Consider the following 13,678-nt stretch of genomic DNA (forward strand, 5'->3'; position numbering starts at 1 on the left):
TTTATGCGTTAAATGGCATTGTGACACTAGCATGACATCTAGCAGCCAGATTTTAAATGTGCTTGATTAAAAGTTATCTTGCTTGATTGTTAAATACATTAAATTCTCTTGCTTGTACACATGCCTTTGGACAATAATAAGTGTTTGTAATTAAAAACACACATTGTAGCATTCATTTTCCTTTGCAATTGATCATATCAATGCTGTTATTTTAATAAAAAAAAGTTCCAGAGAGCTATTAATAAATATGGATAATTTTATACCCTTAAATCCCTCTTATACTTTACATCTCCAAAAACCCTGTGAATACTTTATATGTTGTGTATGGAATACTTATCATTCATTAGATTTCTAAAGTGCTACTGTAAATCAATGGGATTAACCACATTTTATGTTGCAGCTGGTGACTTTGCATTCCTGACTCCTCCTGTGATTAGTGCTCTCTCAAGGATTCTTAGAATACTGAAACTCTGCATTTTGTACATGTGGACCTTTCGGGAGTTAATTATAAGAAAAAATTACAAACCTGGAATTTAAAGTTTAGCAGCTGTGGTACGCAAAACAAACAGTAGGGATATACTGTTCTGAGGACTCCGTTTTATCTTTCCTCTTTGAACAAAAGTTTTCTGCATGGTGATACAAGGATGACATTGCAAGACTGGACCGAGTGTGTATCTCTAGTCCATTGGTTAAACCCTACCTTTTAGCAAATATTTCTGTTTAACCATTAACAAAGTGAGGCAGACCAGTGCTTTTGGATGCTACTACCATAGAACTATCCAAAGGAGGTCATGGAATTTAGTCTTTTAGCAAATGTCCCTTAAAAGGTGATACTCTGATTCATGTCAGTGAAATCTGACAATTATATATTTGAGTTCAGTGGGGTTATGTCTAACTTTTAGCAGTGTAAATGACAGAAGAATTTTCATCATAAATAGAATGTCATGCCAAATTTATAAAGATAATCTGAAATTCTTTACAAGTGTGGAGACTGGACTATTTTTAGTTCAATTTTCAGCAGTGAAATGAAGTCTGAAAACCCCAATTTTCAAGCTGTATTCTCCTGTGATATAAAAAGAAATAATTTGCTCAAAAAAAGAGCAGTTTCTGCTTCAACAGCAGTGCTTCTTAGTCAGAATTAAAGAGGGATTCTTTCTCCTCATTAAATTTGAACAAACTTTAAAAGAATTCTGCTTGAAAACAAATAATATAAACAATTACCCCATGAAACCTTAAAGACTAGCATTTTCTTTTATACCAAAATAGGATTTACAGTTTGTCAAAATATCATTATTATTGCAATATTCACAGATGCTTTTAAAATTAATATATTTTACAGAATAAAAACATTCCCTGCTGCTTTGGTAAGACTCAGCTGAGACTAATGATGCAAAAAGTTAGACATATGCAAACATACTTTAAAACACCTTTTTCTGGAAAAAAAAAATCCTTTGTATAAATAAATTCAAATTATCAGAGCTCAGTGTAAGGAACTTCCTTCCTTCTCTTGCAATTAATTTTGAGTGCGCCTTATAAATGTTTCCACATAACTTTTTAAAGTTCTTGTTCTCAGGAAGAGCATCAGACCTGAACCTTCCTGCTCTTGCAGACTGCTGTGCAGTAGCTGATTACACGGAAGGAGCAAAACTAACACCAGCTATGTTACAAGCGTACGTATTCTGTGCTTGTGCAATCCATGATATTTGTGTGTTAGATAATAATACACATTCATGTAAAGTGGATCAACTGAAAATTCAGTTGAAGAGGATAAAGCGTATTAAATGACTGAACTATTTTGGGCTAAATTGTTCAGGATTATACAGGGCTAGAAATATAAACTATATATTTGACAGTCTGAACACTGCACTTAAGACTAATGGAATCTGTTGAGTCTATTTAAAGGGGTGCTTTCTAAGTCCTCACTGTCATTTTAATGTACATTTGTCCCAAGAACTGAATTATAAATAGCAATGGTCAATTTTGGGAGTCTTGTATAATTAGATGCTCAGTTCAAGTGGATTAGAGATATTTGGGGTGAGGCTTTCCACCTCGAAAGATTATTAAGTTTGGGGGGATTTTCTGGGGGAGATTGCAGAATCTCCATCACTGAGGCTTTTAAAAAGAAATAAGTGAAAAACCAAGAGAAGAGTAGTTTAATGGTGGTGCCCAAGTGCCAGTTTAGGGTCCTCTCGCAGCTCTTCCAGGTGACCTGAGCAGTGGCCTTAACACAGGAATAACTTGCATTGTCTTGCTTTGTTCTTTTTACATTCTTAAGCATGGATACCTAGATACTCACATTTCTATTACAAATTTGAATCATGCAGATGAAAACATTACACTATTGTCGTGTTTGCAGGTCCTATATATACCCTTAGAAGTATACTGTAGCGTGGAAAAACTGCACTGCGATTCTTATGTATGATTTTTGTACTTGCTTTGACTGATTTTCCACATCAGCTACATGATAGAAAGCAGACTGCAACAACTATAGCTTTCCTAATAAGTGACAGAAAGCGGTATTGAAAAGATAAAAGCAGCAGAGAGAATATATTGAATGGGATTACTATATAACCTACAAGATAGAAGACAGTAGCACTTTTTTTTCCCTAACAAAGAAAGTAAAAAGAACAAACCATTCCCCAGCTGGGTTAACAATGGCTTGCATTTTTTGTTAGCTATAAATCCTAGTTTAGTGTTCCCAGTGAACAAAGGGTGCCACTTGATAACTTTGAAACTGGATAACACTGACACAGGGATACTGAAACAGAAAACCCCTGATAAGAACATTGTTGGCCAACTCTGAGGGTGACTACCAGCAATTTCCAAGAGAAAATATAATGCCATCAGTAAGAGAAAAGTTTATTTGGACAAAATAAGGTTCTGTAAACCAAAGAGATACTTCCAAACTACTTCCTAGAACACCCCTTATTCATGCAGCTCCTATTAAAATCAGGGAAAAGATTTCACTTGTCAGTAATTGGGCCCCTATAAAGAAATTGTTCAACAATAATGAGATTTAGCAGAAGTTTTTTAATGTACAAATTTTAACTAATCTATGCTATGTCTACAGAATCCAACTGTATTTGTAAGTGATTGACTTCTACTATTGTTGATCTAAATTTTCATGCTTCAGCTTGGTATTCAATACAGCCTTTAAAAAAGCCAGGCAGTCAGTGCTCCAAGATGCAGAGTGATTCTTCCCTTGCCAAGACTGTAATCTTAGAATCAGTTTATGAAATATGTGACTCTGGTAACTTTTTTCAAACAACTGGAGTGTTAGTCATGCTCAAGACAACTCTACAACTGGAACCAGTCAGAGAAGCACTGGGGCAGTCTTCTCTAGGTTACACAGAGGACAGAAATAGAAAACCATCATACTGGTGAGTACCTCGAGGGCTCATCTGCTCTCTCTGCTCTAATGTAGGATCTTTTCTCCTACCTTTTCTTTCCTGTCTTCCAGGTGGTTATCACACCAGAGGAGCACTTTTTTTCTTGTTCCTTTACTTTTGGCTTTTAAGGAGGAATGTTGTGCAAGCATTTTTCCTTTGGGAAGCCAAGACTATTGTATCAGCAAGATCACACTTACTGACTCCCTCTCAACCAGCCAGAATAAATTTGGAGACACAACTTCTCTCCCTTGTCTCCCTTCATGCAGCAGTACATGGCCAGGCAGCCAAGCAAAGGCTGCAGAACACCTTATTATCCTCACTGAATCCTTATCTAGCATTTCTTTTTTGCACGTGAAGATTTCTTCCTAGCAGAAGGACTGGGAAAAAAAGGAAATAAGAATTGCCAACATCCTTCTTATTTTATCTTGAGGGCTTTTGCTCACATTCACTGCAAAAAGTGGTTAAGCAGTAAAAGGAAGATGCATATCCAAGGAGCTCTGCAAACAAACCACCCTTTTTCAGCTCTGGCCTTGCAGCCTCAGCACAGCTGGAACACCAACGGGCCAAAAGCAGCATGGGGCTTCAGGAGGGCTTATATCTGTGGAGGCTGAAAACAGGTGCCTGTAGAGATGGCTGACGGAGCTGCAGGTATCTATGATATTCAGTTTATTAAAAATATGGATTTTGCATATCCATAACCATTGCTCTTCTGCTCTCCTCTCTCTCCTGGCTCCCATGATGTGACTTCATAGAGCAGGAAACTACTTTATAGAACAGGATTCTGTGAGTCCTGGTGTCAAAAACTCATGTAATAAAAAGCTTTCCCTCAGTACTGACATAAGGAACATATATGAGGGAAGAGGACTTTGTCCATCCTGTTTCATGTTTTCACTCCTGCTGCTAGTTTCCTATTTGACTCATGGGAAAGAGACACAGAAACAAAGGAAAATTAATAAAACTCTCAGGGAAGCTGAAAAAACCCCACATTATCTCAGAGCTGAGCATGAAGATAAATGTATTTTTCAGAATGTATTCTTGTTTTATAAAAGCAAGAAAAGGTTCAACTGTTCTTCTCTAGTCATATAAAATACAAATGATTACATGGAATAGTTCAGCACTGCTTAGTTTCACAACCCTTGACTTAAAAAAATTACTGTGATTCAGCTTGAAATCCAATTTAAAAGTTACCCAAGAACATTAAAATCAATACATGAAGAAACACTTCCTAAGTAAAAGCCTTTCTCTGATACTTAATTTCCTATCTATTTTTATTACTTAAATTACTGCAGAAGTCCTTAATGCTAGAATTACTATATCATCTGTGAAAAAGAGTAAACCTTGAAACAAATACTAGAGAACAGAACATTTTAGTTTTCTCACCTCATATGTATGAACTTGCTCATTCGTTACAGCAAAAATTAATAAAACATTGTTTTGCACAAGTTTGTCGATTAATTGTCCAATTGTGGGATACTCCTGAAAAGAAACAGAAGATAGCCACATCAATCCATTTTTCATGTGCATCCAGTTATTAATTATCTCCCATGAAACACACATTCAAATGATCATAATTAACACGGTGTTCTCTGGATAGTATAAACTATAATTAGGCACTACATGCATACAAAATAAAAGACAGTGTATATCACTTCCTCGCCTTGTTTTTATGGAAACCCCTCTGAGAAAAGTACAGTGCTGTCCTCCATGCTGGGACACTTGGCTCAGTAGCACCTGTGACATGTACAACCCAAAGAATAACACTGCACCAGAGCAACTGGGTATTTGTCCTACACTGAACACCGTGGTGTACACAAATTCAGTACTTCTGAACACTGAATCTTAAGCTGACAAGTTCTCCTACATGAACAGTGTCCTAAAATTCCTGGACTCCTGAGTTCACATCCTTACAGGGAACATGCTTAATGCAAATTTTGCCTTCCCTGCAGAAGGAAATACTAGTCAGTCCTGTTCCACGTGCTTTCCAGGTTAGCAGGAAGAAGATTTGTGCTTTCTTTTTTCCTAGGTATAATCTATCCTAACTCTATACAAACACACTGTTCTCTTTTTACTAAATTGTGTGATTACAAATAAAATAGATGGCAGTAAATATATGCATTCCCCAACTCTTACATATTTTAGTGATGAAAGTATACTTTCATAAATTTTCTAATATGCTCATGTTCGTCTTTATATTTCCAGAATGAGAGAGTTGTACAAAATTCATAGTAAATTACCAGAACAGTTGACATGGAATATTCATTATTGTGGTCCAAATGACAGTTCCCATCATTAGGAATAACAATCCCTGCCAGTTTACTGTCCATCCCAAAATGGGAATCAGCATCACTCACAAACACCAGCAAATGCAGAGAATCATTCCTCCATCCAATTTTTTCCTGTCATTTAAAATACATTAGTTTAGCAGGCTGTATTGCACTCACAATGTAGAAAAGCAACAAAAGATTTGGAGAATGGCATCTCAAAATAAATGAAGTGAATAATTTTAAAGGGACTATCAAAACATCACAACATCTCTTTTAAGAAATGATGTTCATTCCATTGTTTTTGGCTAACATTTGGTCTCCCCATTCCTGTGTTTAATAACATGGGCTGGCCATGTTCATGTCAATCTGCTTACTACTCTAAGCATACTTAATCAAAAATATTTAAAGAAAAAACTATCAAGAAAATAGACCAAGCAATTACACAGTTCTTTTTTTTATCACTGGCAATTAAAAAGAAATATTAAAATATTGCAATATGCATGTTTTACTTGATACAGCCAAAAGTATTTTCACACAAATATAATGAGGCTCTTGGACTGCATTAGAAAAATCTTGGAAAATTATGATCTGCTTCTTTGAGATACAACCATATAATACCAGAAGTGGTAATATACAGAATAATTAATATTATACCTAGAAGTTTCAATTACCTTGCAAACAGCTGCCTGCATAATTGCATCAAATCCTCCCTCTGGAGTGTCTATATTAGCAGAGATTCGCTGTCCTTTCACAATTTCATTGAATTTTTCAGCATCATTTGTTAGAGGCAAAACATGTTTGTATCCAAAGGTGGGTAAGCACTCGTATGGCACACTTCTACAAGATAAGTGAGACAGCTTATGGATAATAATGAGTGAAAAATCACTACAATGGTTACTTCACAGAGCTGTCTGGATTAGGTTTGGGTCATTATTTCTCATCTGTGTCTGAGGCAGATCTAGTGAAAAGCTTAAGATAATTAAAGAGCATCCAGTGAGGTGAGCAATGCAATCAGGTCTGCAAAAAGCCTGCGAAATGCCTCCTAGAGCGGAGTAATTCAGCCAGTTAACAATGTGCAGTCTTTGCTGTGCTCCCTGCTGTGCCTTGTTTTCATACGCAGAAGCACATTAGGATCTGTAGTCCCTTAATGACATTCAGAGAGCACCACCAAGCTGCTGCAGCCCCGCTTCAGGCTGTGGAGAACAGCTTCTCCTCCACATGGGTTAGGAAAGGTCTAGGGAAGCCTGGTTTTGGGGGACACTGCTAGACCTTAAGGGGAAAAAAAAAAAAAACAAACAAAAAACAGGAAACCAACATTGATGGGGAAATTAAACCATTATTCTGTGTTGGGTTTGAGTTTGCACCTGCTTAGTATAGCAGTGTCATCAAATTCTTATATATATGTATATTCTAGCAAATTAAAGAAAAATATGTAATTATTCTGCATACCTCTGCATACCATATTTGTTGACCCATTAAGCACATTTGTAACTAGCAGCAACAGCTAAAAAGCAGAATCACTCCCAGATTCCTCTCTCCAAATAACGTAACACTCAGCAGAATAATGATCAGAGTGCAAAACTAAAAGAAACAAATCTTATTTCCCAAACTGACTCATTCCCAGCTGGAAGAGGGCAGAGGTTCCAGTGAGGCTGCTAGACTGAATTTTATCCTAAAGATTAATATTATGACAATGCTGCCATGCAAACAGATGTAGGTGTTTTCCCTGCCTACCTGCAAGGGTTGTTTATTTCTGCAGCTGTAGTTTTGATAAATGGTGAAACTGGTTTTTCAACAAAAGATCCAAACCCCAGTCTGAAGTTGCTTGTCAGTTTTGACATTTCTTTGGAAAGAGTTGAACCCAGTTCTTTGATTGTATTCAGATCATCATCCATGGAGGCTGAAAGATCCATGAGGTAATAGAGATCAATTGGATAATCTTCAGTTTGGCGAACCTTGATCTGTATTGTTTCTTCATGTCCTATGTCATGGGAAAATGGGATACATATTAGCACTTCTACACAGAGGTTGAGAGCCCAGTTTCTTCATAAACTTACATATGTGGTGAAAATTATCTAGTATTTTAAATCACCAGTAGAATTAACAAAGTAACTTCAAAAATTCTTTGTCAACAGAACTCTAAAACAGGGGTTTGAAAAATTAAAAGCAGTTCCAGTTGTTTTTTTTTCAAAACTGTTCTTCAGCAAAGCCATAAGCATAGATTTACAATTGATTGCTATAATTTAAAAAAATATGAGAACATTACTTCAGCGGTATGAAGCTTTAGAAAATTTAGACATGAAGCTAATTAAAACTAAGGGCAGCACTTACGAGACATGCCACGTACTTCCGAAATTAAAGAAAACGAGTGTCCCCACAGGTTTTATTCTGAGTTCCAACACTGTGATATGACCTAACGTGGTATCTCTTACATTTCTTTATTCCAAATTTTTTCCAGGAAAAATTCACATCTCAAGGACCCCAAAGTAGGTCTGGAATGTTTCCATAAATGTCACTGGTACCTTGTAAATCCTCAAAGCAAGGTTTGATGCTGCCTCTGAGAGATTCTGTTTGCCAGACCTGCTGGGGAGAGGCACAGGAGCAGGGCCGAGGAGGCGTGGGGGTTTCCATTCTCTCACTGCCACCTCAATGGCAAGAGAACAGAAGAACTAAAAAAATATATCCTTACTTTTATGGTGTACCCAGCACTTCTGAAAGTATTTTGAATTCAGTTGAACCTAGTTTTCATCTGATGAGTCAACAGATAATTTTGGACTCAACACAAGTTTTTTTATCTTTATTCTATCAAGATTTTTTTTAGACCATTCAGTCTGAGAAGCTTCAGTATATCACATTGTCTGAAAAAAAAATCCCACATCTATGAACTGAGTGACTCACCTGGTCGTAGCCTGAGAGTTAATTTTTGAGGAGAAATCTGTGTGACATCGGAATTATTCTTCTCAGTCGCTACAGTTAGGGGATTGTTTCTGTGAATTTCTACTTCTGAAATGGGAAATTCAATCAACTTCAACTGGCATCCTTTTGACAAAAGGTTTTCTGGAGTATCACACCTCCCATGAATTCCAGCTGAGTCCGTGTAATTCTAAAGCAAACAGGAGAAGGAATGGATGAGTTAAATGTATTTACTGACCAGCCACCAGCACCTGGCTGATGAAAGGTCAATCCAATGCAGGGAACAGAAACAAAGGTGCAAGTTAGTGCAAACAAGTGCGGAAAGAGATCTAGGCAGCACAGAAATCTAAATTTGCCCTTCATGGATCATGTCACACAGGTGTATAATTAATGTAACTTACACCGATTTGGTATCCTGGGAGAAACTGCTCTATTGTTGGGGAAAGGCATTGTGCCACTCACTGCATTTGGCTTCTCGCAGTCCTATGAATGATTACACAGAGCCCCTATGTGCCCCTGTTTTTTCTGTTACAGGATTATGCTGCAAATTCATCTGTCTTTCCTAAACAGTGTTGAACTGCTGATGGAGCAACATCATTTCATAACAGAAGAGGTCTTGCAGATAGTAAACTCCTACAAATTTTGTGACAAACTGATGGTGGGCTACCCGGTGTTCACTGTTTTTTTCTGACCTACTCTTTCTCCTCAACACTCATTTAACATGTTCACTGAAGCGGATAGCGAGTCCTTGTTACTCAGCCTGGTGCCCAGTGAGCACCACAGCTTCCCTCCCTCCCTCACTCCCCCGTGCTGGTGGGGATCCCAGCATCCCACCTCTACCTAGGTACCTTTGGTCCAGTCTCCTACTTGCCCTTCTCCCATCTGGAGGAAATCACAAGCCTACCGATATTAGTTGGATAGTTTGCAGTTTATTTTTGTTACTCATTCCAAAGCGCTTGATATGCGCTCCTTTCCACCACACTGCTGCAGGGTAGGCGCTGTCCCTGCGTAGCAGTGAAGTTAATGGTTAGTTTTACAAAGAGGCTTCTGTGCCTTATTTGCTAGAGCTATGTCTAGAGTTTAGATCTTCAAAACCAGTCAGCTGTGCCCTGAACTGGAAACTGCTCTGGCCTGCAAGATCTTTTGACCAAAACCTGGGCAATGCCTGGCAGATCCAGCGCTGAAACTTTCAATTCCTGGCTGATGGTCATGGGCCCATACCATGGGGCTCTTTTCTCCTGGATTTGTGTAAGCAACCCAGAGTTCAGCCATTAAGCCACAATTATTCTCTGAATTCAGTCACTTTCCATTCAAAGCAAAACAGATTTACTTTAAACCTATTGAAACCAGAACTGGGACCCTTCTTTCCAACAAAATGTCACCCTTCATGCCTGAAAATCATTAAGGATATTATATATTTATGTGGAAGCAATATTGAGAAACCTGATGGGAGCACTGGTTTATTATTCTTGAGACCGAATCTGTTGTCTTTGCTCAGGCAAAACTCTCACAAACTGCTTCTTGAATACAGTGCGCATAAAAATCACGTACCATTATAAAACTTTCAAGGGAGATCCATATCATCTTCTTTAGTTACACACTTTGAGTTGCTGGCTTTTCAAAACATGTGTGAAGAGGCAAACTCATATTTGAAACACAATTAAAAGGTGTGGTTTTGTCCTACAGAAAACAGCAGTTTCTTTGGAGGGTCTTGTGTTTACTCTGACACTAAATCTCCTACGTCTTTTGCACTCTTGATGTGTTGTTCTCTAGCAACAAGTGAATGAGCCTATGAACGAGGGAAAAATCATGCTTACTACTATGAAGTTTTCAATAGTTCCACAGTTTAAAAAAAAAAAAAAGAAGAAAATCAATAAATTGTGTTTCATTTTTGTTTTCTGAAAATACATGGCTGTAGTCAAAATTATGTGATCAAATTTCATTTGAAGAAAATCCTCATTTGGTTGTTAAGTACAAACATAAAAACTACTTCAAACACACTAATGTGGGCGGGGGGTATTTTCCCCATGGTAAAAGTTTTCGCACAATGCTATATTATTGTTAGCAAAATTATTTTTTTAAAAGTGCTGTTTGGTCTTTGTCAGCTACTTCATACAGCAGTGTGTTAGTCCCATCTGAGGTATCATTTTGCTGCTCAAAAAACCAAGAAATACTGTTGGCAGCAAAGGTATAAACCAGAAACTATAATGAAAATTACTTATTTTATTTATCTATCAATTCTGGCAAGTTTTTAACTGTGATAGCTGATTATCTTGCTAACATTAATGAACGAAGACCTAGAATATTTACTGTGAAGTAGGGAGATATTATTTAGCATCATTTACAGGTGAAAGTTTTGAAAGCAAAGATCTTAAGTGACTTGCCTGGGGTTACACAGAAAGTCTGCCACAGACATATAGGAAATAAATTCAGATTTTTTTTTTTTTTAAGCCAAACGTTTTAGCCAAAACACTTACACCTAAATCATACTAATTATAAAATTGACACTATCATCATACTTAACATCAACCACAGATCAATCATTTGTATATGCAAACTGACTGGAGTGCCTTCTGTTTACACTGTCTGGCTTGGCATATAGTACGTAAGATGGAGTCTGGTCTCTGACTTGATGTCTGGTGCTTCATCTTCAGTGTTGTGAGTGAGTCAGCCCTGAGGCTGATGACCTGAGCCCCCCCTAATAACACTTTTATTTCTGCCTTAGATGAGGAAGGGTTGTTTTTTTAAAACAACAACAACAACAACAAAAAACAACGAACAACCATGAATAATAGACCATAAAGTCTAGATTGAATTCCACTTTTGATCCCCAGGAAGGCTTCACTAAGCACTGCATAAATTACAAAACCATGGGCTGACCCAATTAAGTCAATACTTCATCACTCAGAGCTACTACAAACACTTCAAGTCTTCGAAATTTTATCATTTACTCTACCTCTTGAAAACACCAAGCGCAGCGTGGTCCGGAAAGCAAACAATCTTCACAAGTCACTGCACTTTCCTGAGAACAGGTCCCTAAATTTAAATCCAAGAAGATAAAAGTCTATTAATAATGTGTTCAATCATTCAATTTATGAAGAATCTTGCCACTTAGTGATTGTGGGAAGTAAAAAATGCACACACTTAGCCATATTTAGGATTACTGATAAAATTCCTTCATTCTGATATTTCTATTGGTAGAAGATTAACTCTCTAAAAAAAACAAAACCCCACAATTGCTGACAATTAACATACTTACTTTTGCATGCTTTATGGATGGTATTCACTGAGAACATGTTACTTGTTTTCTCTAGTATACCTGATAAAGCATTACACGTGTTTCTGGTATGTTGTGGGTAAAACATTGCCAACAAAACCAGGGATGTTAAAAGAACAGATTTATATTCACTCTGTATGCTTAAAATTGCTTCACCCAGGTTTCTGTAAATACTTGATATGATTTTAACTTATTGTGCAAGTACTAGTGAAATACTGAATCACATGTATATCATTAAGTTTCACAGTGTATCAAACACTGTTTAGCACAACCAAAATTACTCAAATTGCTCCCTTTCATAAATGTTGTGCTATGTAATGATCACATGAATCTTAGATGAATTTGCAGGGTAGCCCTACAGCAGTCTGACAAAAAAAATAAAAGGTCGTTAAAGAGAAAGGAATGATTACATACAGAAGGCAGAAAGCTATTTAGTATCAACTTCAAGGAAGAAACAATGCAAAAATGGTTTTGAAATGGATCTCCCTAACCCTGAGCCTTACCTTGCACATAGTTATTTCTTTGCAGGAGTAGGAAACAGAGGCAAAGCAATTCAATCCCCATTCGTTTTCAATGCTGGCTGCTTGACAAAAAAATATTATCGTGTTAATTATCGTCCTTGTAAAGGTAGAATGTCGTAAAAATCATACATTCCCTGAGGGTATGTTTTCAGGTCTCAAATATACCAGATTGCGAGGAAACTTCAGTCCTACCGAGACGGACCATGAATAAAAGTGAAAACAAGGGCTACCTGGGCAGGTAAAGAGGACAAGCTGTGCATAAAGTAACATGAACACGGTTATCACTTCCTTGTTTTCCTGGATTCCTTATAAGGTATAAGGGGAAAATTCATTCAGGTGAAGATTTCTGTCAATCCCAGTCACTCTGGGTCCTAGAGCAACCCAGCTAAGAGAGCAGGCTTTTGTGTGTACAGCAATTCTTAAAAGGCTCCTCTAAAATAATGCCTTTAATCGCTCCCTGAGGGAGTGCATTAGGTAGACGGAACATTACAATTGCCAAGTGAGTATACCTGGAGAGATGAAAAAATCCCATTTTTTCAGATTTCGTGATCTGGAGGGGAACTTTTAAAGGCAACTGTGAAAAAAAAAAACAAAAACAAAAACAAATCACTTATGAGAATTGAGGACCTGGCTTCAGTAATTCAAGACATAAAGTACATTTATTTTATTAACATTGCATACTGAAAAGGAAATGCTGCAGTTGTGGATTTTTAAATATGTAGAAGGATGAATAATTGCATTCCCAGTTCTGCAACTGACTTGGAAAAAATCACTTCAGCTTTAAGTTTGTCTAATAAATGGCCACAGCACAGATACAACAATATAACAAGTTATTGCTATCTCTTTTTCCCCCCACCTGGAATGAAAGCAAAATATGCATTTCTTACAACCTTAGTAAAGGAAATAAAATTTCTTATTTGTAGATTTAATCTCTTCCCATCTTTTACACTCTGCTATTGTATGTTTTGAAAATTGTGTTCAGGACAAGCCCTCTCTTATCACAAGGGTTTGCAACCAACTTTACACACTGCACCATAAAATTATAATTTCATCTGTTGTGTTGCTGACCTGAAAACATATGTCCTTTTTTTCTACAGTCAGAAACCCAACCAAAGTTATCTGACAAGGACTAGGTTTCTCTCACCATGAGAACTGGCAGGATCAGACCTCCCTTTTCAAACTGTGGTAGCTGCAATCTTGGGACAGGATGTGATGGTAGGGATGGGTCTATACTAGTTAAACCCAACATGCCTGGAAACATTCCTGGGCATTGAGGCCAACTGGCACAGAAAGATCTGAGTTTATGCTTGTGAA

At 37.2% G+C, this 13,678-nt stretch overlaps 1 protein-coding gene across 1 annotated transcript in view; it reads right to left on the bottom strand.

Moving 5' to 3' along the window:
- Positions 1 to 12,515, bottom strand: part of ITGB6 (integrin, beta 6) — a gene marked incomplete at its 3' end in the record, with an annotated part of 29,891 nt that extends 17,376 nt beyond the window's left edge. Inside the window, exons 1-7 of the mRNA XM_010085803.1 lie at positions 12,347 to 12,515; positions 11,523 to 11,602; positions 8,552 to 8,756; positions 7,388 to 7,634; positions 6,325 to 6,490; positions 5,624 to 5,785; positions 4,770 to 4,865 (exon numbers count right to left, since the gene is read on the bottom strand). Of these exons, the coding sequence (XP_010084105.1) occupies positions 4,770 to 4,865; positions 5,624 to 5,785; positions 6,325 to 6,490; positions 7,388 to 7,634; positions 8,552 to 8,756; positions 11,523 to 11,602; positions 12,347 to 12,407 (1,017 nt within the window). The remainder of the gene's footprint in view (positions 1 to 4,769; positions 4,866 to 5,623; positions 5,786 to 6,324; positions 6,491 to 7,387; positions 7,635 to 8,551; positions 8,757 to 11,522; positions 11,603 to 12,346) is intronic.
- Between the last annotated feature and the right edge of the window lie 1,163 nt (positions 12,516 to 13,678).

The sequence above is a fragment of the Pterocles gutturalis genome, unplaced genomic scaffold, assembly GCF_000699245.1.
Source record: "Pterocles gutturalis isolate BGI_N339 unplaced genomic scaffold, ASM69924v1 scaffold25745, whole genome shotgun sequence".
Classification (NCBI taxonomy): Eukaryota; Metazoa; Chordata; class Aves; order Pterocliformes; family Pteroclidae; genus Pterocles; species Pterocles gutturalis.